The 22,592-nt window shown below is 40.0% G+C and overlaps 1 protein-coding gene and 1 long non-coding RNA gene across 2 annotated transcripts; both read left to right on the top strand.

The window, feature by feature from the left end:
• LOC121509671 lies at positions 1-3,292 on the top strand. Its single transcript, XR_005991890.1, has 3 exons — positions 1-549; positions 634-738; positions 2,727-3,292. It is a non-coding gene; the product is annotated as an uncharacterized LOC121509671 (long non-coding RNA).
• An 11,987-nt stretch (positions 3,293-15,279) lies between these two features.
• Positions 15,280-22,298, top strand: foxn4 (forkhead box N4). Its single transcript, XM_041788315.1, has 9 exons — positions 15,280-15,359; positions 17,465-17,631; positions 19,752-19,864; positions 20,262-20,372; positions 20,552-20,679; positions 20,760-20,856; positions 20,948-21,155; positions 21,246-21,638; positions 21,722-22,298. The coding sequence occupies exons 1-9, from the start codon at positions 15,280-15,282 to the stop codon at positions 21,970-21,972; spliced, it is 1,548 nt and encodes a 515-aa protein (XP_041644249.1). The 3' UTR covers positions 21,973-22,298.
• The last annotated feature ends 294 nt before the right edge of the window (positions 22,299-22,592 follow it).

Here is a 22,592-nt window from a genome sequence, read left to right as displayed (position 1 = left end):
TTACTCCATTATTTTGAATTTCAGCATTGGGCTTGGTTTTGGGATAGTTTTTACTGGCCATGAGGCTTGTTTTGTTTATGTCTGCATTCAGTCTGAAGTGCACATTTGAGGAACTGTATTTTGCACATTTGCACATGGCTTGAGTTTTTAACCATTGGAGTTGCTGCTTCTTAATGAGAGAAGCACACTTGTCTCATATCTGTCCTCTAAATGTGAAGCTTAAGTAGTAGTAGCAAGGCAACAAACAAATGTTTTTAGCAAAAAGATCTTATCTTTGCTCAAACAAATTTATTACCTCTGAGCATATCCTCGCTAGCGTTTCCCCCTCTTCTACGTATTTGCGCCAAGCTAAGCTAAGCTCACTAGCTAGTTCTTAACCAAATCATAGTTTGTTTGTACATTTAATAACAGTTTTAAGAGGCCAGCCAGAAAAATAGCATTAGTGTGAATACCAATAACAGAACGTCAACCCTGAAGCATCATGGAGCCACTTTGAAACTCTTTGCTAGCGAAACTGCTGCTACAAGACTGCTACAAAAGGATTTCTGGGTAATAAAACAATAAATTGCACATTTTTTTAGCACCAAAGCAAAGTCAAACCTGCATGTTTAAAGGTTATTGTTCTTCTTCCAGGTCAAGAATCGCCACGAGTATCCAGCCTGGAAAAATCCTTCCTGTTCAGAGCTGTCAGTCAGGTGTGGTGCGTCCTCCTGTGTCCGCTTGCATGGAGGCGTCCAGGTAGTCTTTAAACACCGGATTGTTGACAGCTAATTGGTTAAGTCCAGCTTGCATGTGATATTTAATCCTAATTTTAAAAATGTATTTATGCTCTGCGCCTGTCTTTAAACTCAATCATTCAGCATGGTGTTATAGTTGTAGTGTTGGGGATGGTGGATGGAGGCATGTGTTCACCTGTGAGCTCCTTCACATCCTCCTGACCCAGACTCCGTGTACTGAGGGCCGGGTGCTGAATCATTCATGCCGTGGGAGGTGGAGGGACACAGAGATCTTATTCAGAGCTTACCTGAGTATCTACTGCTCCACTGAGTGTAACATAACGACACAGAAACAAGATCCAAACCACACAAATCCAGCCATCCCCCTCTCCTCCTCTATTTCTTCTTCTCTCTCTAGGTTTCATTACTTCACTACCAGCATGTCCTCACTCCTTTCTCCCTGCTGGAACAGTCTGGCTCTGGTTTCTGATCTTTGATTAGATGGATACATTACAGACTAATCACTGGCTGCTCTATAACTCAACATAACAATGTTTGTCTGGAACACTTTTGTGTATGAGCTGCTGCCGAAGCTGCCAACGCCTCTTCAAAATGCTTCAGTCTATGGCCAAGTGCAATTATCTGATTGTTTGCTTGGCTGAAAACAGCTATCAAATAACACTGCATTTAATTACTGAGTTTGAGTGTGGCAATTGTTCTTCTATTATAGAGCTGACAGAGCAGTGATAACAGGAACTGGGAGGAAAAAAAGATGGAAAATAATCAGGATTGAGGATGGTGAAATTTTTGGTAGTAAAAAATATAAAAGCAAATTGTCTTCCATCAACTTATCCTTAGAGCTCTTGTATGGAACATTCCAGTTGTGTTGTTTTTGGCGCCCTCTTTGGAGAAAATGGGATGATTTACAGAGCAACTGCTCTTTTGCATTGGAACCAGTTGAGTTGGTTTAAGTATCTGATCAGGAGGCTTCCAAGTCGTCGTTAAAGGTGCATTTCAAAAATATTGTGTTAGGGTAAAAGTTTTTTTTTCCCCAATGATTCACTTCAGAAAGTTGCATTTCCATTTATTCTAGATTCATCTGAGGCTGGAGTCAGTGGACCAAGAGCCTCCACACACAAACATGCCAAGGAAATGGGCTACAAATGAACCACAGACAGCATCAACAGCATCTCAGCTGGGCTAGGGAAAAAAAGAACTGGGCCATAGCTCAGTGGTCCCAAGTCGTGTTTTCATGTGAAAGTAAAATTTGAATTCAATGTGGAAATCAAGGTCCCAGAGTCTGGAGGAAGATCAGAGAGGCACAGATTCCAAGGTGTTTAAAGTCAAGTGTTTTCAGTTTCCGGAGTCAGTAATGGTTTGAGGTGCCATGTCACCTGCTGCCGTTTGTCCACTGTGCTTTATTAAGTCCAGAGTCAACGCTGTCAGCCATCTACCAGGAGGTTTTAGAGGACTTCATGCTTCCATCTTGTGAGAAGCTTTATGGAGATAATGATTTCCTTTTCCAGCAGGAATTGGCATGAAGCCAAAACTACCAGAAACCCATAGCCTCCAAAACCTGAACCCCATACAGAATCTTTGGGGAAATGTGAACAGGAAGTTGAGAGACACCAGACTCAACAATACAGATGAGCTGAAGGCTGCTATCAGAGCAACCTGGGCTTCATAACACCCCAGCAGTGCCACAGACTGATTGGCTCTGTCACATTGATTTTTGCAGTATTTTTGCAGATGGAGTGCCTAAATGAGCAGAATTTTCCAGAAGGTCAACATTGCTGTATCATAAATCCTTTTTTTGGACTGATGTTTTGTGATATTCTAGTATTTTGAGAAGTGGATCTTTTTATTTTGGTGAACTGTAAGCTGTAATAATCAACATTTAAACAGAAGAGTCTTGAAATATTTCAAGTTGTATGAAATGAATCTACAATATTAGATGAATTAAATCACATGGAGAAAAAAAACTTTTTCTTGATATTCTGTTTTTTTTAGATGTATCTGTTTATTCCACCCGACCTGGGTCAGGCTTGGAACGCCTTGGAATCCCACATGGGTGAGGGATGTATCTGCTGACTTGCTTAGCCTGCTACCACCTTGACGCAACCCCAGATAAGTGGAAGAAAATGGGTGGAGGGATTTGTGCTCTACACTTTGGTCCTCCCCTTTGAAAATGTGACGTAGTTGTTCAGAGACAGGAACTGTTATTTGTCCTACATCTGTGGTTCTCAACTGGTTGAGCCTCAGGACCCAACATCAGCTCCTCAATGAGAAATTGTGACCTAAGTTCCAGGTATTTTTCAGCCAGTCTGATTATTTAATAAAAAAGCACAGTCTGGACCTTAATCAGTACAAATGATGTAACAGATAAAACAAAAAGGAAAGAACAAGGATGTTTTAACACTCTGGGACCTATGCTTTTTTTAAATCATTTTGTCTTCTCTGGACTTTTTGTCATCAAAAACTTGTAAAACATACATTCTGTGATGCACATTTAATCTCTTAACATCCCTTAATTGAGGACAACTTGGGCTTTAAGAATATGTATGCCACTGTGATGTTACTTGAGTTTTAAGTTATTGGACAATAAAGACAAAAGAAAGACAAAAGAAATTAAATTCAAAAGATTTCTATTTATTACACAGAGTAAACAATAATGACTAAGATTTTTTCTGCATAAACTTGTTCTCCTATCTCATGGGGCCCAAAAAGTAAAAAAAAAAAATAATTCTGTGACAAAAAAATTAACATTCACATATTTACAAAAAAGTCCTTGCCCTTTTTGTAAGAGGCTTCGTTTGAGCCAATATTCAAAGAAGTTCCTGTCTGCAGAGACACAGAGGGACACATCACAGTCTTTCTGTGTTTTTCTCTCCATTATGAGTCATTCATGCCCTCTCCTCCAGTGTGCACCTGTGCTGTTTGATGATGTAACAGCCTGCCATTGGTTGTCACAGCTCATGTGGCATCTGGTTTAGGAACTCAAGTGGTGGCTAATGCTAAGCTAGTGGCAGAGACGATCAAAAATGGATTAAATAATGGATAAACAGACTTTCAATATTGGAGTAACTGGTGTGGATGTAATCTGTAAACCCCAGATAATTGACCTCTGAAAAGTCACTCAAGTTCCAGGCTCGCTAGAAAAGCTTCTGTAGGAGCAACAAGGACGTGTCAAAAAAAGCATCATTTAAACAGCAAAACAGAGGGATTTCAGAGGGAAAAACCTAAGTGGCTATTAGTTATGGTTCAAAAGTAATTTAACTTTGAATAACGTGTCTCTTTTTGTCTTATGCAAAAATGTCGGTTTCAGAGGGTAATGTCCCTGTAAAGAGCAGGGTACTCACCTGAGCCCATGACATCACCAGTCTTGATGGTAATTTACCTGCTCCCTAACGCTACAATGGTTTGAAATCCCTGAGCAGTCCATCAGTTCAGTCTGTTGTTAGCTGATGCCACTGCCTTCACTTAAATTTAACAGCCAGCTGCATGCTGTGTTTTTGTTCTTTGTGAGCTAAATTCCCCAAATCTAACAGCCACAGTGGCCTACAGGTCATTAAAAGTATCAAAACAGAGAGATTTGTACCAGAAAACAATAAATTTAATCCTCAATTGCTGTCTCTCTGCTCTGGCACAGAGCCACGCTCTCTGATCAGAAGCATTTTTACACTTTGAGAAGGTCGTATTTCTCATGAGTGGGTGGGGCTTCAGCTCATTTAAGTGACACACCCACACCATCCTAGCAGAGGTTTAGTGCATCATTTTCATCATTTTGAAGTTTAATTTATAAACTTCTAGATGTTTTTTATGACTCAGATTTGGCCTGGTGGTTCATAACACAGTGGCCTGTCATACAACAAACAGATTTTTTTATCACTTCACAGGGACTTCAAATACATTTCTGAACTTTCTTGTGCGGTTTTGTTCCCTGACACACATTCATGACCCACTAAAAAAGGGTCCACAATCCACTTTTGGGTCCCGTTCCACTAGTTGAGAACCGCTGCACTACAGGATAAATCTGAGTATCACTATTAACTTTGGGGATTTATCCTCTGGGAACCATGAATACTTTATAAAGACCGATATAACATAATTATAACTGATATAAGAACCTTTGGATTTTTGAGGGGTTCCCTAAGAGACTTTCTGGACCATCAAACTCTTTTTTGATGCTATTTATCCACTCTTAGCATCTTTTTTACACTCAAAATGCATATCTTATTTATCCTAAGCAATTTTAGAAGTATCCTACTCCTCATTTCTAAGCTTACCAGCAATGACTATATCTTGAGGTCCCTTGAAGCACACGGTCACAGGCCTACCTCAGCCTAAAATAAAACCACTTAGAAGGACACATTTATGTCTGAACTACAGATCTCCTTGCAAACAAAGCTGACACAGGGAATAAGTCTACATGAGCATTTTCTGTGCAATTTTACTTTTAAAAAAATGTTGGTTTTGTCTTGTAGCTTAATCACTCACTAACTCACTGACACGTCTTGCTAAAATTAAGCACAAACTTTGCTTTAAAGAAATCTTATTTACTTTTATCAAAAAATAAATTAGGGTTGGTTTGTCACAAAAACTGATTTTGGAATGTTTTCAAAAGGACGAATACTTAGTTTTATTTAGTATACAAAAAAAAAACCTGTCCTCAGAGAGGGTGTACCTTTTGAGGAGTGACTGTGTCAAAGTTAAAATGTGTTTACTTCTGTATCCTGGTAACAGGCATTAAACCCACACCCTCTGAGGTAACACAGGTGTCCTTTTTCTGTGCTCTGGTGACCTAAATGTAAGAAAAGATCAGGTTTCACCCAGTTAAAGGATCGATTAATGTTATGAGAGCTTTTAGTAAATAGTCTATGACCGGTTGAGTGCTGAACATATTTGAATTATTCACTCTCCACACAAGAAAAGTTGTCAAGGTTACCTTTGCCGTGGCCCCACCTCTCCCCCGGCCCAGCAGCCCAGCAATGCTTGTCCAATCTTAACAAGCTTTGTGCTACCCACTGGGCTCTGATTCAGCACGAGACCCGGCAAATCCAATTACACAGGAGTCAGAGAGGTTGATTTTCCCATTATAGATTCCATGCTGAGAATGAGAGCTGATGATAACACTCACATCACACTACTGCTGCCCCCTCTCCCTCTTATTTTGTCTCCATTTCACTGTTTCCCTCCCTTTATTTCTCCCTCTCTTCCTATCTAATTCCTCTATCCCAAAAGACCGTCTTTCTTCCCCCTGTCCGTTTCTTTGGAGCTCTCCTTCTTTCATTGTCCATTATTCTAATTTTTCAGAGCAGCGTAACGAAGCCCGGGCCCCGTCATCATTTCAGGACCAAAGTGCTAGGTCAGTGAGGGTACTTCATCTCCAGCACTGGAAATTTTTAGATTTTATTTATGTGTTGCTTAGAAGACAGAAGGATATATCATGAATCAGCTTTTTTATTCTTGATTTTTATGGATTGCATCTTTAAATATTAATATCTGTCACGCTTCAAATGCAGATTCTTTTTACACTATACCCGCTTTAACAAAACTAATTACATACTTGCCAGAGCTGGTAACCTCTGTGAGGTCACTGCAAAAACTAAATGCACAGTAATTCAGACAACTTGACTTCGGGATATCTGAGTGCCATCCTTGGAGGAAATCGTGTGCCTGCTGAGACACATAAAAACGTTAGTGAGTGCTCTTTTGGAAATGAGGCACTCTTCAACTCAATGGGCTGTGAATAAGAGGAGGACTTTTGCTCTATCTCTACCCTTTAGGGTGCTGAAACGGACTGACCCTTCCTCAGACCAGAGGCTTTGGTGTTGACACAGGTCACACAGAGGTCAACCCCATTGACCCCTCTAAACCCTAAAAGATGTGGTTTTCTGTGATCCATCAGGACAAAAGGATTGTGAAGTCCAGCGCTCAGTCTGGAGAAGTTGTCTGCATGATTAGCACTGACCAACACTCTGTTGCATCCACATCCACAGATCAGGCTCTCAATAGTTCATTCTGATGCAAAATGTTAGCTGATAATAAAAACTTGTGGTTTGAACTCTCACATTGAGATGAAATACTTAATAAAATTTTTGAGTAAGGAAATTTGTGTTCGGTAGATTATTTCTTTGATGTAACAATGCTTCTTGGCAATAAATCTTATACCACTGGAAAGCCTGTTTATTACTCTTTTAAATTGTGCCACATTTGTAAGGAACATGCATTTGTGGGATGAGCAGCAGAGCTGAGTATGTGGGTTGTACCCATGAAAATTTTGCTCTGCTGCTCATCCCACAAATGCATGTTCCTTACAAATGTGGCACCATTTTAAAGGGTAATAAATAGGCTTTCCAATGGTATACGATTTATTGCCAAAAAGCATTGTTACATCAAAGAAATAATCTACCAAACACAAATTTGCTTACTTTTTGTGCCAAGTTTTTTCTTTTTAGGATATACGTTGCTTATAAAAGTATTCACTCCCTTGGATGTTTTACCCTTTTATTAATTTTATAAATTAATCATGATCAATATAATTTGGCTTTTCTGACAAAAACCTATAATGTCAAAGTGAAAACAGATTTCTGCAAGTAAAGTCAAATAAAATGACTGAACCTCATAAATAGTAACACCCTTTAAAGTGACTGACCTATATGGTCCAGCAAATTGGTGCTAGTAATAATGTGTTTCAAGTGATTGAAGTATACAGATATCTGTCTGGAAGGTCCAGTCACCAGTTAATCCGTATTCCTGGCTGCCATTACACCATGAAGACAAAAGAACACTCCAAGCAACTGAGAGAAAATGTTATTGAAAAGTAGAAGTCAGTGACCTGTCATGGATGGATGTTTCACACATCCATCTGGTAAACTTCTCATAGACAGCGTCTGTGTCACATCTGTCACATCTTTACAGGCCAATCAGAGCAACAAAACACGTACTGTAGCCGCTAGCAAGGATTAAACTCCACAGAGAACCATGGCAACTGTAGACATGTCAGTACACGACTTTTGTCATTTTTGAAAAGAAAACAACTCACTGCTGTTCTTTGTTCTTCTTTTAACAAAGAAATGTCGTCAAGTTCTGAAAAAAAACTGACAATTTAGCAGCATCCACGCTAATGTCTTCCACCATGATTGCACCAGTCCCTTGTTGCTGCTTGCATACGTCAAGACTCCACTGTGCCAGAAAGTACTGCCCCTCATCGCTGATTGGTCCTGTCTATTTCTAACCAGGACGGTTCAGACAGGAGCTTTGCAAGATGGATTTGCCAGTGGGAAACACGGAAACGGGTGTATCCATCTGCTTTGCAAGGTTAATAAGTCAGAGTATGGAAACTAAAAAATTCCCAAGGCACTAAACCTCCCCCTGGAGTTCAGTTACACTACCTTGAAGTCGCATTACTTTGTAGAAATCTGTGTTCACTTTGACATGAGGGAGTTTTTTATTCATTAATTTTTTCCCAAAAAGGCCAGTTCATTTTGACCATGATTGATTTATAATATTAATAAAAAGATAAAACATCCAAGGGGGAGAATACTTTTTATAGGTACTATAAATCCAAAAAATATTATAGAAGTACCACAGTTGAAACTAGTAAAGCACTCGGAGAGCCTGGACCTCCGCCATTAGCCCTATCTCCCAATTCCTGGATCCAGATGGTGATCCGGATCACTCCCAAAATCTAATCAGTTCTTCCTTATGCCATTTCTGCCATTTCCTGAAAATGTCATCAAAATCCGTCCAGAACTTTTTGAATTATGTTGTTAACAAATTAACAAACAAACTAACAAACCCTGCCGATCACATAACCTCCTTGGCAGAGGTGATTATAAAATTTTGCAGGGATGGCCCTTTTGTCTTTGACGCCTCCATGCCAGCGATATCTGTGCATGTGTATAGCTGTCCAGGTCATTGTTGTGTACTCAGTGATTCAAGAACCCTTTAAGGGTTTTTCTTTAAAGTCCCTGTAAAGTGTAATCCAAACTTTGTGTCTGAACAGACTAGATATGTTGGAATAAGGTTGCTGTAAACATGGCAGTCACTGAGATTTCTATGTGACTGAATTTTGGATTTAGACCATTAGAAAGTTGTTCACCTCTTTCCTGGCTTGGTATTGTTTGAGCAGGGCAAATATAGGAGCCCATGACATTACCAGCTTTGATGGGGAATTACCCTGCGCCCCTAAAGCTACAATGATATAAAATCCCAGTGCAGTTCATCTCAATGCAGTCTGTTGTTAGCTAATATCACTGCTCTCATAGAAAGTTAACAGCCAGTTACATGCTGTGTTTTTGTTCTTTGTGAGGTAAATTTCCCAAATCCATCAGCCACGGTGGCCCATGACTCATTAGAAGTTTCATAATTGAGGTATTGGTGCCAGAAATCAGTATAATTAATCCCAAAGTTCTGTCTCTCTGCTCTGGCACAGAGTCAAACAGCTGCACTCTGATCAGAAGATTCTTTCAAATATGAGAGGATTGTATTTCTTGCAAGTGGGTGTGGCTTCAGCTTATTCAACTGACACGCCCACACCATCCTAGTGCAGATTTTACTGCCTCATATTTCATGATTTGGAAGGATACTTTTGTAAATTTGGAGATATTTTCATGACTGAAATTTGGCCTGGTGGTTCATAACACAGTGGCCTGTCATTTTGTGGATCATTTTACAGGGACTTTAATTTATTGTAACACAAGTATCTGTAATTAAGTATTTGCTCATGTCAAGTGGAAGAACAAAGATAAAGTGCATCATCTAAAAGTTGGGCTACAATAAAGTGTTTGAGTATGTTTTTTTTGTAAAATTCTGGCACTTAATGATACAATAACAGGTCAGTAAAAAAACAAATCAAAATAATAATCTCATCTAATCTCTCCCTGTGGGTTATTTAACAGTAAGGTTTTATGTTGTGTAATTTTGTGTCAAAACATCACAAAAATCATAAAACACAAGGAAAGACTAATTATAAGCTGCTTACTCATGAGATGCTTTATTACAAAGGAAAACCATATGGCTCTAAGTACAAACCTTTTCCATTTAGCATCTTCAATTCTGCAATTGTGCTGTGATGATTTGCTGTCATGACTTAGCATGGGAACTGAGACAAAATAGAGCCTCCATTAATGTTAGAGACACTTCTGGGTTCCTAACATTAGCCTTAGCTGAGAGAAGGCATGTTTCAGAAACATAGTTAAGCCAATAGTTTTATAGTTTTTAACAACAACCTCTATTTTTAATGTTGGTGCTGACTTCATCAAACTTTGAAATGCATACTTTGATTGTATCTCTGAGTAAATCAAAGCATACGTGTCTAATGCTTTCATTTAGTAATAACTCAACAGAAACCTGATTTATCTATCACTGCTTTATACAACTTGGAATTACATGTACTCTTAGTTTCTGGGTGAGGAATTTCACTGAAGCGCTCCTCTTACCTTCCTGGAATTAATGGTTTAGTATCAGTATTTCTTGTAAGGGCAGCAGTGTTGAGCTGCACTTGTGATGGTTTGAGTCTTAAGTTAAGGCTATTTCAATGCACGGTCACATTCAAACCTTTTGGTTTTGTGTATCGGCCATAAATATTTGAAGTTTAAGGATGCATTAAAGAAGAATAGCAAGAGAAACACACACTAGTATCGCTGTTTGTCAGCTCTGTACCCCCGCTCTGAAGTTGTAACGTCACAGAAACCTGTCGTAAGTCGTCTCTCCTGGTCTGACCTCAGACAGGGCGACCCAGGGCCGGCAGACTGGACTCTCTGCTGCGTCCAGGTTGAAGCTTCAGAGAGGAAACAAAAGTTTTGGCAGGACACTGATGCTTTTGCCTTAGCTAAGCATGGCTGACAGCAGCTTCCTCTGTGTGGCCGGAGGGTCACTCTGGGTGACATGTTGTTCATGGGGGGACACAGTGTCTCTGCCTGCAGAGGAGATTAAAGGGGTGAGCTGACCTCGTTCTCAGAGAAGCCGATGTGTTTTGAGTAAACACTTGGTGCAAGACAAAAACGCAGGCTACAAACACAGGCCAATCCTGAGCCATTGATCTCCTTGTTTCCCCATTACTCCTGAACAGGCATGAGAGATGAGAGCGACTCTGTGTGTCTCTGAGCTGCAGGGAGTCCTCGTGCTTTCTGTGAGCGTGGCACACACGGCCAGGTCAAGTCCCAGAGTCGCACACGGGTCACTGCAGTGAACTTCACTCTGCTGAAGTTGTCACTTCCTGGATGAAAATAAATCAGATACTTCACATATGCACATGAGGCAGCTGAGGTACAGGAAGTAGAGGAGGTTGTCCACCATTCTCCAGCTTCTACTGTCCACCTGTTGAGGTGCCCTCTAACAAAGTCCTTAAGCTCTAAATTACCCCTGATGTCCACCTCAACACCTCACATTAGAACAGGCTGCCATCTGGGCTGCAAGTGACTGGGTAAAACATGCGCAGATTGGAGAAAACCTTGGTTAAAATAAAAATATGTATTTCACATCCCCTTTATGCTCATATTTACAAAGGGCTTGTAAATTTGCAGGGTCAGAATAATCTTAATTACCAAATAGCGTTCAGAAGCTTATAATTTTGCCTTTTTCACCATAAATTAGTCAAGAAATAAAATAGTTCTTAAGCAGACAAGGGGGGTATGATACACACCTCCTGAAATGTCAGCAAGATGATAATATAATAAAGATATTATATAATATGTCCAGATTTATAATTACATATCAAAATTTTGGCTGCAATTTACAGAACTAGTGCAATGTGTTGCATTGAATTTGAGGGGAGATTCACGTGACAAGATTCTGTCTTTGTACATGCACTTGTTTGTGTTTTGGAAATGCAAATACCATGATGTTTGAAATATCCCTATAGCCCATAATAGAAGGATTGGCTGAACTTAGTGATTCTGGTTGCAGTCCAAGGCTGTGCCCTCAGATTTGCAAGAGTTATAAAATAATGATAGAAGGAAAAAAGCTTCAACACATTATAACAACTTACTTAATATTAAAGATTTGAAATCTAAATTTCATTCAAGTAGGACTGCAAATTAGCAACAAATTATACCTAATGAATCATAATTCAGGGTATATTCAGAAAATCAGAGATGAATGTAAGAAGATGACAGTAGTGATTAAAATAATAATATGCAAATTAGGCTTTCTTGGAGAATTTTTAGACTAGACCATGATGACAAAAAGATACAATGAGATAGCTGACAACAGAAAAGCATACATTTAGGTTTGAAGAACAAAAATACAAGGTGTAATTGCCCATTTCAGGATACTTATAATACTCCTTAATTCTGATTTTACAGCCTGTTAAAGCCTACAAACTCTTGAGAGTCCTTTAAAAATTAAAAACATCAAAATTTAAGACATTAACATTTTGCATTTAAGACTTTTAAATACTCTTTTTAAAGCCTTAATTTTGGCTGAATTTGATTATTAACTCTCACTACTTTTTGGGAGCCTGCGGGCATTCTGTAATTAAAACTACTCAGAACAGGTGCAGATGGCCTTTGGCGCGCCCCATGTATGCAGGTGGCCCAGGTTCAAGTCCAGCCTGTTGCTCCCTGGATGCTCCTTTTCCACATGTCTTGCCCCTACTCTCTCATCCCTGTATCCAACTCTATCCACTGTCCTCCTCTATAAATGGTGGCATAACATTCCCCCAAAACATATTTAAAAAACAACCTACTCATAATATGGGCTACTGTTACTTAATAAATCAATAATGGTTAACAAAACATTTTTAGAATTTATAAGGAAATCAAAGATTTGTATTTAGATTTTTTATTCAAACATCTATAACTGTTAAACAAATGTAATGAAGGTTCATTTTTAAATTAAAGCTAGAGGTGCATTTAGTAGAATTACTCCAGTAACATAAATGTGCCTTAGAAATCCTACCCAATGAGATTGAAGGGGATTTTTAAATGATTTAAATAAAAAAAAACAGTAAAATTAAATAGATTTAGAATATAAATGACATATATTAGAACTGATAATACTATATGATCATACTCATGGTTGATTATGTAAATGGTTTTCAGATTTTTTTGTTCTGAATCTACTTTTAGGCAGATATATCTGCAGGGTTTTTTTTAAACCTCTGCAGATGGCATTTCATCCAAACTCATTTAGGGAAAGAACGTTTTAAGGACACTTAAGACAATGTGAACTTCTAGGCTGCATGTCTGGACCATCATCATAATCATCACAGTGTTTCAGACCGGAACCCCACGGTCTTTAGGACCCTCAGGATGTCTCCGTGAGGATGGTCTTGTTTTTGTCCGTTACGTTCATGCATGTAATCATTGATTGTGCCTATTGTGACAGGCCGATTTACCATCTGTAGGCTCCCATGGGGCTGATACTGCTGTCACTGAAGTCTCCCTGCAGACTTTAAGGAATGCCCCTTTAATTTCCGGCAGCAAATTTTAATCTCTAACAGGTTTCACATTTAAGCCTGCGATTAACGCTCCACACCTGCTTGTGTTATCTCACTCTGCACAGACGTGCTCCCTCTTATCTTTTACTGCAGGGGGATTTTTGTGAGGGGGTGGGGGTATTATTTGATGAATTTGTTTCTTTGTTCTTTTAAAACATTTATTTATTCACAATTTTAATTAAGGGATCTTCTCCCTTTAAAATGGCCTTCTTTAGACCATGTCTTTGAATGCCAGGGGGGCATCTATTCTTCGCATAAAATGCCTAAAAAGTAACTTGAATAATTAAAGCAGTTGCCAGAGATTATTTTCTATATAACTCGGGCTTTTTCCATTGTAATGTATCTTTTTTTTAACGAACACACTGGGCTTATTAATAACAATCTGTCCCTAGCTCACTGGGGAAATGCACATTTTCTTCCCTTTTCTCCTTGTGTCTAAAATAGGCGTTTTTTGTAATTTTCCCTCTTCTTGGTTTATGGAGGGTGTACTGACACTGGTAGTAGGCTATATATTTTCTGGGAAAGTAAGTGCATTGTCATGTGTTTTTTTTTTTTTTTTTTCTAAAATTGACCTGCACTTTAGACAGGTGTGCTTGTTGACCGCCTCGTGCAGCAGCAGTAGCCCCTGCAGCCCCCTGCTTTCCTCTCTGCCAGCCCTCCCTCCGCGCCTCCCCGGCTCCTTTTCCCACCGCTGAGTGAGAGGAGCAGGACGCGGCCACAGCGGCGGGAAGCAAATTATCTACAAGCACTTCCCTAAAAAAAAAGTTCACACTCACTTACACAGATGCCACCACAAGTAGAGACTCACACCGTCTTAGACCTGAGCGAGGGAGCTTACCGGGAGTAACCTGCCAGGACAGGAGGAAACAGAGGAGCTAAATGGATATTTAAACTTCTCATGCTTTCTTTCTTTTTTGCTCAGGTATTTTCTTTTGCGTATAGACCTCTTCTGTTTCAGCTATTTTTTGAAACAGCCAATTCTTTTTTACATATAAGACAAAAAAAATATGGCATGAGCTCATGCAATGTATGTTTCATTCAGACGCATTGGGACGCACCTGTTAGCCACTGGAGCTAAAATGGCTGTGCAAGACAAAAATTGAACTTATTCCTAATACACCATATTGTGCCTTTAGTAATACTTCATAGGAAATCAGCATATGAGTGGAGTATGGCCTGATTTTTAATGCCACAAACTTGTGTTTGGCTGCTTTTGGACGCGGTGGAAAAGCTCATTGTGACAGAGAAGCTTAGAGAAAAATCACATCTTCACACAGCTCCTTGTGCTGTGTGAAGTGTGGATGCTGTCGGGACTGTTAACAGGCAGTGCGTTAACAGCAGCTGTCAAACTCATGGGACCCTCCTGCCCCTCGGGAAACTCAGAGCTCTGCTGAGGTCTCTACTGCGCATGTCAGAGAGCCGGACAGCTCCAGAGAGGGAAATTTAAAAACGGTTTTGTGGAGAATCAAGTGCAGCACAGAGAAATACAGTACAGGGGCTCGCGACCGGCTAACACATCTTTTAATATCTTCAAAACAGGTAATTTTTTCATGTTTATTCTGTCACCCTTCGTTAAATACTTGTTCAGTGTCATAATAATGTTATTTTTAAGGTTTTAGGCTTGAATATTTCTCTGTATGCATGCTAAATGATAAGCCATTTAAACCTCAGCTGAGCTGAAGTTAATGCGATGTGAACTTATATTTAAACGGAATACTAATGTAGCACAAGTTTTTATCCTGGTTATTCAACATTTTTAAATTAAGTTTAAAAAAGTTAAGTGAACATTTAATATGGTAAATGTGTTTCAGTTAAAAACGACATTAAAATGCATTATAGATATTTCAATGTTGTACATCAACTTATTAAATGCTTTTTTTCAAGCAGATATTTAATTTTTAGTTGAAGACATGCACTTTTATGAAGCTTTTTCTCCATTTGTATACATACCACTAGCACATGCTGCTTTGTCATGTTTACTTACATTATTATTTTCATCATGAATAAACAAGTTATGTAGAACTAGGACTGTTATTTTAATTTTAAGATTCCCTTTGGGAGTGCCTTACCTTTCTTTATTTATCTATCTTGTTTTAGAGGTACCACACATCCCAGGAAATGATAGAAGGTGGAATAACATCCAGGATGTCAGGAATAATTGAGAATGCCGGACATCATCCGTCTCCACAGGACTACAGGTAAGATTTCTGATTTAATATTCACCTAAGAAGACACAGTTACATAATCTGCAATCACTACATAGAGTGTTATTTTCTGTTACACACTGTCAGATACACTCAGAATCAATTCTGAGACGCTTCAATAGATAAAAGGCATATTTCTATAAATCAAACCCTTTAAGGTGTTTCCAAATGGTCATGGAACAAATTGCCTAACCCCACTATGTTTCATCTGAAGGTAGATGGACAGCTCTTTTTGTGCATGGGGGGTTTCATGAAAAAAAAATCCTGAAGAATAAATGATTTTCAGTCTGAATGGATCTGTCAGAAACCATCAGCTCTGTTTACACTCCCGCTGTCGGCACACGGAGAGCCTGAGCCTCTTGGCCTGCCGGCTCAGGGGGAGACGGGGCGCACTGGGTCACCAGTATGCACAAGTGGCTCCCAATTAGAAGGGGGGGGGGGGGGTGCAATATTTAGGGTTGTTGAACCTCTGGGAAGGCTAGGATGATACATGGAGACACCAGCTCAACATGTTTTGCATCAGTGAACTGTTTCTAGGCTGCTGAGGGGAGCTGGGAGAGCTATCCTGAGTGGTGTCTATTTATAGTGATATGTGTTTAAGTTTGTCCTATTTTTGTGATTTTCTCAAACAATATAATGTAAAAAAAAGCCTCAGTTGCTGAGTTGTAATTTCATTCAGTATTCAATCAGTAATGGTCTCTTGTTCAAGCTTGATCTGCTTTTTGATTTTGTTAGAAGTTACAAAAAGTTACCACCGCAAGAGAAAGAAAAGCAAAAATAAATAAACTTAAAATTAAGTTGAGTTACAGACCATAAAAACTTCTTGCACCACAAGAATGATCACTCCACATGATTTAATGCTGAATGCAAGGCTGTGTGCTGCTGATTCCTGGCCACAATGATGTCACTAATTCAGATGGCAGACACACAGCCCTGACCTCAAACTACATTTGCACTCCCTCTGGCCCCATGGTTCCCCATTAGGGGGACTGAGGGTGGTGGTGGTGGCGGGGGGGATTTTTGGGGGTGATGTTAGGGAGGACAGAGGCTGGAAAGGGACAGGGAAGCAGATGGCATCCTATTTGTCCCTCTTATGTGAGGGCTGTCATTCCAACAGATTAATGCAAGGGCCGTCTAAAGAAAAGAAACGACAGAGACAATCAAGGAAGGGTCTGGGGAAGACAATAGAGCCACGTGCCACTGGGCAGATTTGTCGTTTGGGACACAATAGGTGATCATTTTTCAATAGACAAGGCCAACTGTTGCAGGCAACATGTGCTGCTGTCCCATGTTTCAAACCATCTCATGCGTTGTTTACTTATGATTCAGCCAATGGCTAGAGCCAGATCCTGGTCACCTGACACACGGTTGATTTTTTAATGGGAGATTTGGTGTGTGGGTTATTGGGGGGGTGTACTCCTACACTGTCCACGGGGCCCAAAAGTAACTGAATAATACGTGTTGTCATAGCGACCCCAATTACTAAACCCTTGCACAGTAAGTGTGTGCGCAGAGAAGACTGGAGAGGATTCAAGAGGATTCCTCGCTTTTCTTTCTTTCTTGTTGAGGCTCGCCAAATAAAAGACGTACTGACTGAAAGCTGACTGAGCCTGGCACAGCACTGGTTAAACACAAATCCTACATTTAGTCCACTTTAGTCAAGTTTAAATTCATTATGGGGCGATAATGATTCTCAAGTCAAACATTTTTTATTCAGATTTAACTATTATTTTGAATTTTATTGTTTTGTTTTCCAAAAGTATGTAATCAAGTTTAACTAAAAAACCCAAGATAGATCTGAAAAAGAAGAAAATCTTGATAGATAATTCCGTGGATGGTTTGTTTAACCGCCTTTTTGTCGTTTAAAACTATCACTGCTAAATTACACTTGTTAATCTTCTTATGGTAAATCCTGGACAGCTAATACGCGGCTGAGCTCTGCAGCTTTCATCTCTGTCTGATTCAGACTCTTTAGAGCTATTTTGACTTTTTGAAGGACAAAATCTTCTCTCAAGTGTTTGCGTTTAAATTCCATTTGTGGTCCGTGTGCATTAACCGACAGCCGTGTTAACCCGATCACCCCCCTCTCTCCCCTGAAGGCTTCTAACCACAGACCCCTCCCAGCTGAGGGAGGAGGACCTCCCTGGGGACCTGCAGTCTCTGTCATGGCTCACCTCTGTGGATGTGCCCCGACTACAGCAGATGGCTGATAGCCGAGGCCACACTAACGGGCCTTCCCAGGGCAGCATGCTGGAGCAACAGACAGGTGAGATGGCAGGGAGGGGACAGTGCAACATTCAAAAACTGCAGCATCTCTCTGATTGGATGAATCACCAAGGCTAGAATCTACTGGATTTCTTTCCTCTTTCTGAAACATAAAGCCAGATGACACTGAATAGTTTGATTTTCTTTTATCATGGGGTATGTCAATGAAAATGGTGACGAGAACTGTTTCACTTACTTCTGGTAGCAACTTTAAGTCTTAACTAAGAGCTTTGGCCCCTTAATATTTAATTGACATAACAGAGTTCAAATTAAGGATGTAATCAAATCAGATTTCTTACACTTCTGTATGATTTTAGTACAAATCTTACAACATTAATAGCGTTTTGCTGCAATGTCAAAAATAACTGTCCTATGCACCCAATATTGGGTAATTTCTCAGCTCCAATATCTCCAGCTTACTGTTTAAATTGTCCTGTGCATTACCAGTGTATTTGTACAATTTAGACAGTGCTCTCTCTTTAGCCCATAGCAGCTTCTAGTTTAAACTGTAAATGAAGATCTTAGCTTTCTTTAAAGCTTCAGTACTTCTTAATACTGTTGACCATTAGTCAGTGATCAGTCAATCAACCCATAAGTGATTCTAATGTTTTCAAACACAATGTCTTAAAGTAAAATTTTATGATTTTTTAGAAGTGTTTCCAGGGTTCCTGTGGATCTTTAAAGTCTCCAAAAGTCCCAAATTGGACATTTTAAAAACATTTAGGACTTAAAAAGTCTTATTTTCACCAGTAAGAGGACTTAAATTTTAGAAGGCACATTGACTTGTCTTTATCCAGTCTGCGTTTTCTAGAGGTTTTATGAATCTGATCATTCTTTTTTACATATTTGTTCATCCAAGTAACAATTAATATACATACATGCATATAGATAGGACAGAGTCATTAAATGTGCTAAAAAAATCAAATTTGGGCATTTATATTTCTTTGCCCTACACTATTTGACATTTCATAAACAGCACATTGAATCAAAAATTCAGCTCTGGTCTGGTGTCCTGAGAAATCTCACGTCTTTCACTTTTGACCATTTGGCATAGTAAGTCTCAGTTTAGGCGTAAAAAGTCTTAAAGGTCACATATTTTACCCTTTTAAGACAAGTTTATATTGGTGTCAGAGGTCCCCAAAACATGCCTGTTAATGTGTTGCTGAAAAAAAACATTCCAGTATTGGATTTTTGCATGTTGAAAAAAAAAAACAAGAAAAAAACCCTTTGTTTCAGCCCTGCTCAGAACAAGCTGTTTTTGTGTCTGTGGCTTTAAATGTTAATAAGCTATCTGACTCCGCCCCTGACCACACTCCTCTCAGCTGACAGCTGAGAAGAGGAGCAGGGGAGGAGGGTGAAACTTTCTTCCAAGAGGGGAGGGCCAATGGAACCTGGGAGCGGTGCCAACTCTCCACATGACATCATGAGGGGAAAACCTGAGAACGGCTTGTTTCAGCACACATTTATTTTTTGAACTGTGGAGAATGGGGGGGGGGTGATTCTTGTGGACAGGCCAGGGGCACATATTCTGTTAGAAAAGCCTGAAAATTTTTATTTTGCATAATATGTGACCTTTAAATCTGATTTTCAAAACTTTGTATGAATACTGTGTTTTTGGCTTTTATGCCTTAATTGTAAAAAGGACAGGACAGGAAAACTGGAGAGAAAGAGTGGGTAATGACATGTAGGAAATAAGCCACAGGCTGGATGTGAACCCAGGCTGTCCTTTTCAAGCACAAGACCCTCTGTATATGGGATACATGGACATCATCACTAGTCTACCAGCACCCTACCAACTGGAAATTTTGAAACCTTAGTTCAAACAAGTTTAGAAAACTTTGCATAATGTTACCATCCAATACATGATGAAATGCTTGCCTGCAAGACTAACCCAAAGGCATCACACTGGACAGTGTAACTCTAGAAAATTCACAAGTCTGTGAATGGTTCTGGCATCTCACCCCTGCCACTACATGTAGTTTTACAATTGTAAGCTACAATCATCTTCAAACCTCAGAAAAAACAGGTTTTAAAAAAATGAACATTAATGGCATTAAAAGTGAGGTCAGTTTTTTTAAGGACTCGTTCATCTAACAGCAGTCTGTCTGTTTCCTCTCACAGCTCAGCTGAGCAGCATGACAATGACGGCGGGTCAGGGATCCATGCTCCACCTCCAGAGCAACATGCAGCACAGCCCCCTGGGAATCAGCATCATCAACACGCACAGCGGAAGTGTGAGTTTTTCATTCTCCTGTGAGGAGTTTTTTGCTGGTTAAAAAACAAATGCTGAAACATCATGAAATTAATCCTAATGCATGTATGTTACCTGCAAAGACAAACAAGATCATCATCAGGCAGAGACTGATCACTACTATGTGGTAAATCAGCTGTGGCAACTGCTGTTGCAAAAATGTCAGTCAGTTATTGTTAGAAAGCTAAAATAACAATAAACAACAAAAATATCCCATTATGTAACATGTTGGACTTTTAAAGGATGCAGGATGAGATTTCTTTAAATTGGAGGGGCAATCTGAAATATCCTTATAGAAGCTTTATAGCTAAAAATATCTACATGTTTTTATGTGTCATGCATTAATGACTGACTGTCAAAAATGACTATTTGTTTCACAGATGTCTCCATTCTCCATGAATGGGCTGCCCTCTCCAGGGTACCAGTGCTCTACCTCAGTCTATCAGCCGACACCACAGCAGGTGTACTCTCTAACCCAAACTGGACAACAGGTAACAATGCATATTCAATCAATTATACCAAGGTGTTTCCTTTTTTTTCATGACTGTGCAGTGCTGGTTTGATAGTATTTTTTTCTTCTGGTGTTTATTGCCTGAATGGACCCCTGTAATAAATGCTACTTCAATTAAACACCCTGAAGTTCCTCATTATTCTCTCCCTCTTCTCATAGTGTTCAAATGGTGGGCTTTATAGCAACGTCTCTTTCAACAACCAAAGTCTATTCACACAACCTCGCCTGGCTCCACAAGACCAGGAGCTGCAGCCCAAGTCTTTCCCCAAACCTATCTATTCCTACAGGTTAGACATCATCTGTTTAGCAAAGTAAAGTGTCTGAATTTTCTTTAAACTGTCTTCTAATAAAAATGTTTTTTTTTCAGCTGTTTGATTGCCATGGCTTTAAAGAACAGCAAAACTGGCAGCCTCCCTGTCAGTGAGATCTATAGCTTTATGAAGGAACACTTTCCCTACTTTAAGGTATGTTTCTTTGTAATTAGTAGAGAACTTTATAAAGATAGGGTGAATCACATGAAGAATCTAAATGGCCAGACTTCTTCTCTTCCTGCAGACAGCACCCGATGGATGGAAGAACTCAGTCAGACACAATCTGTCCTTAAACAAATGCTTTGAGAAAGTGGAGAACAAGACAAGCAGCTCTTCGCGTAAGGGCTGTCTGTGGGCACTGAACCCTGCCAAGATTGACAAGATGGAAGAAGAGATGCAGAAGTGGAAACGCAAGGACCTCCCAGCCATCCGCCGCAGCATGGCTAACCCTGGTAAGACATTTCTTTTTTATTAACCTCAAAAAGGTTTCTCCAAAACAAAAACTTAAGTTCTTTGTCTGATAATCTGTCTTCCTCCTTCAGATGAGCTGGACAAACTGATCACAGACCGCCCAGAGAACTGCAGACGTAAGGTGTTAGAGCCTGGCATGACACGGCTGCCCAGCTGCCCCACAGGCCTCCCACTGCCCGTCCCACCCCAGATGCAGCCGCAGCCTATAGTCACTCTATCCTTGCCCTGTTTGCCCCTTCACCAGCACCACCAGCTCCAGGCTCAGCTCCAGGCTCAGGCTCGCCTTGGCCCCATGTCCCCTGCCCCGGCCCAGACACCCCCACTTCACACGGTCCCCGACCTTTCTCATAGTCCCCTGACCCAGCAGTCCAGCAAGCCACCCGATGATTTCTACAGCGTACACAACGACACACACACAGAGGTGGATGCACTGGACCCCAGCATCATGGACTTTGCCCTTCAAGGTAAACAAATGCATCTAATAACATGCTCTTTTTTTCTAGAAAATTAAAATGTTGATAGTACACTAACGTCTCTATCTGTTCAGGTAACCTGTGGGAGGAAATGAAGGACGACAGCTTTAACCTGGATGCATTGACCACCTTCAGTAACTCACCGCTGCGACTATCAGACTGTGACTTGGGAACAGCTATCCTCCCTCCTGTCTCCACTGGAGCCAGCCTGCCACTGTCAGATGTGCAGGTGACAGGCCTCTACACCTCCTACACTTCCCAGGATGCTCTGTCTTCTCAGTACATGGGTGCACCAACCAACAGCAAGCCCATCGCTCTGTTATAAACAGCCATCAGTGGATCTCTATGGACATGCTACTAAAACATTTTCCATTCAGCTGGGAACTACTTAAAAAAGGATATTTGAAATCATTTACCTTACAGTCTACAAGAAAACTGTCGATTAAAACTGAAGTGAAGAAGTGGGTGTAAGAAAAGTATGTAAGACTTTAAATATCAAGCTTTGCCAAGCAAAGACTCAGAGCACGTATGAGTACAAAGACTCTATGTTGAGATGTACGCATGAATTAGCATCCTCCAGTTTTTCTTCTGTCCACATCATCATTCTGTAGCTCCCTGTCTCTTGTCTGTTGTATTGTGCTAGACATTATTGCTGTGATGTTTTATTTATATTTATAAAAGGCAGCTGGAGAAGGTGATGACTCCATCAATCTTTTGCTGTATATATTTGAATGTTTCAAATTGCTATCGCCACAGAAAAGCTTTCTTTTGACTGGATTTACCCACAACAGCCCAAAACTCCAACGTGTGCCAACTCTTTGAGTTTTACACATTCTTCTTTTACACTCTGTGATTAACTTGTCTCAAAGTCAGATGTGTATTATGTTCATTAACTTGATCATAATAACAATCAAAGGGTAAATAAAAAGTTTCTTTTGCCAAAAA

Source organism: Cheilinus undulatus, linkage group 5 (assembly GCF_018320785.1).
Source record: "Cheilinus undulatus linkage group 5, ASM1832078v1, whole genome shotgun sequence".
NCBI classification, from domain to species: domain Eukaryota; kingdom Metazoa; phylum Chordata; class Actinopteri; order Labriformes; family Labridae; genus Cheilinus; species Cheilinus undulatus.
This window is presented reverse-complemented; position numbering and strand designations above follow the sequence as displayed.

Coding starts and splice junctions, on each gene's coding strand:
- foxn4 (XM_041788315.1), top strand. CDS start 15,280: ATGATAGAAGGTGGAATAACATCCAGGATGTCAGGAATAATTGAGAAT. Junction 19,865..20,261: donor TCAACACGCACAGCGGAAGT/GTGAGTTTTTCA, acceptor TTTGTTTCACAG/ATGTCTCCATTCTCCATGAA. Junction 20,680..20,759: donor AAACCTATCTATTCCTACAG/GTTAGACATCAT, acceptor TTTTTTTTTCAG/CTGTTTGATTGCCATGGCTT.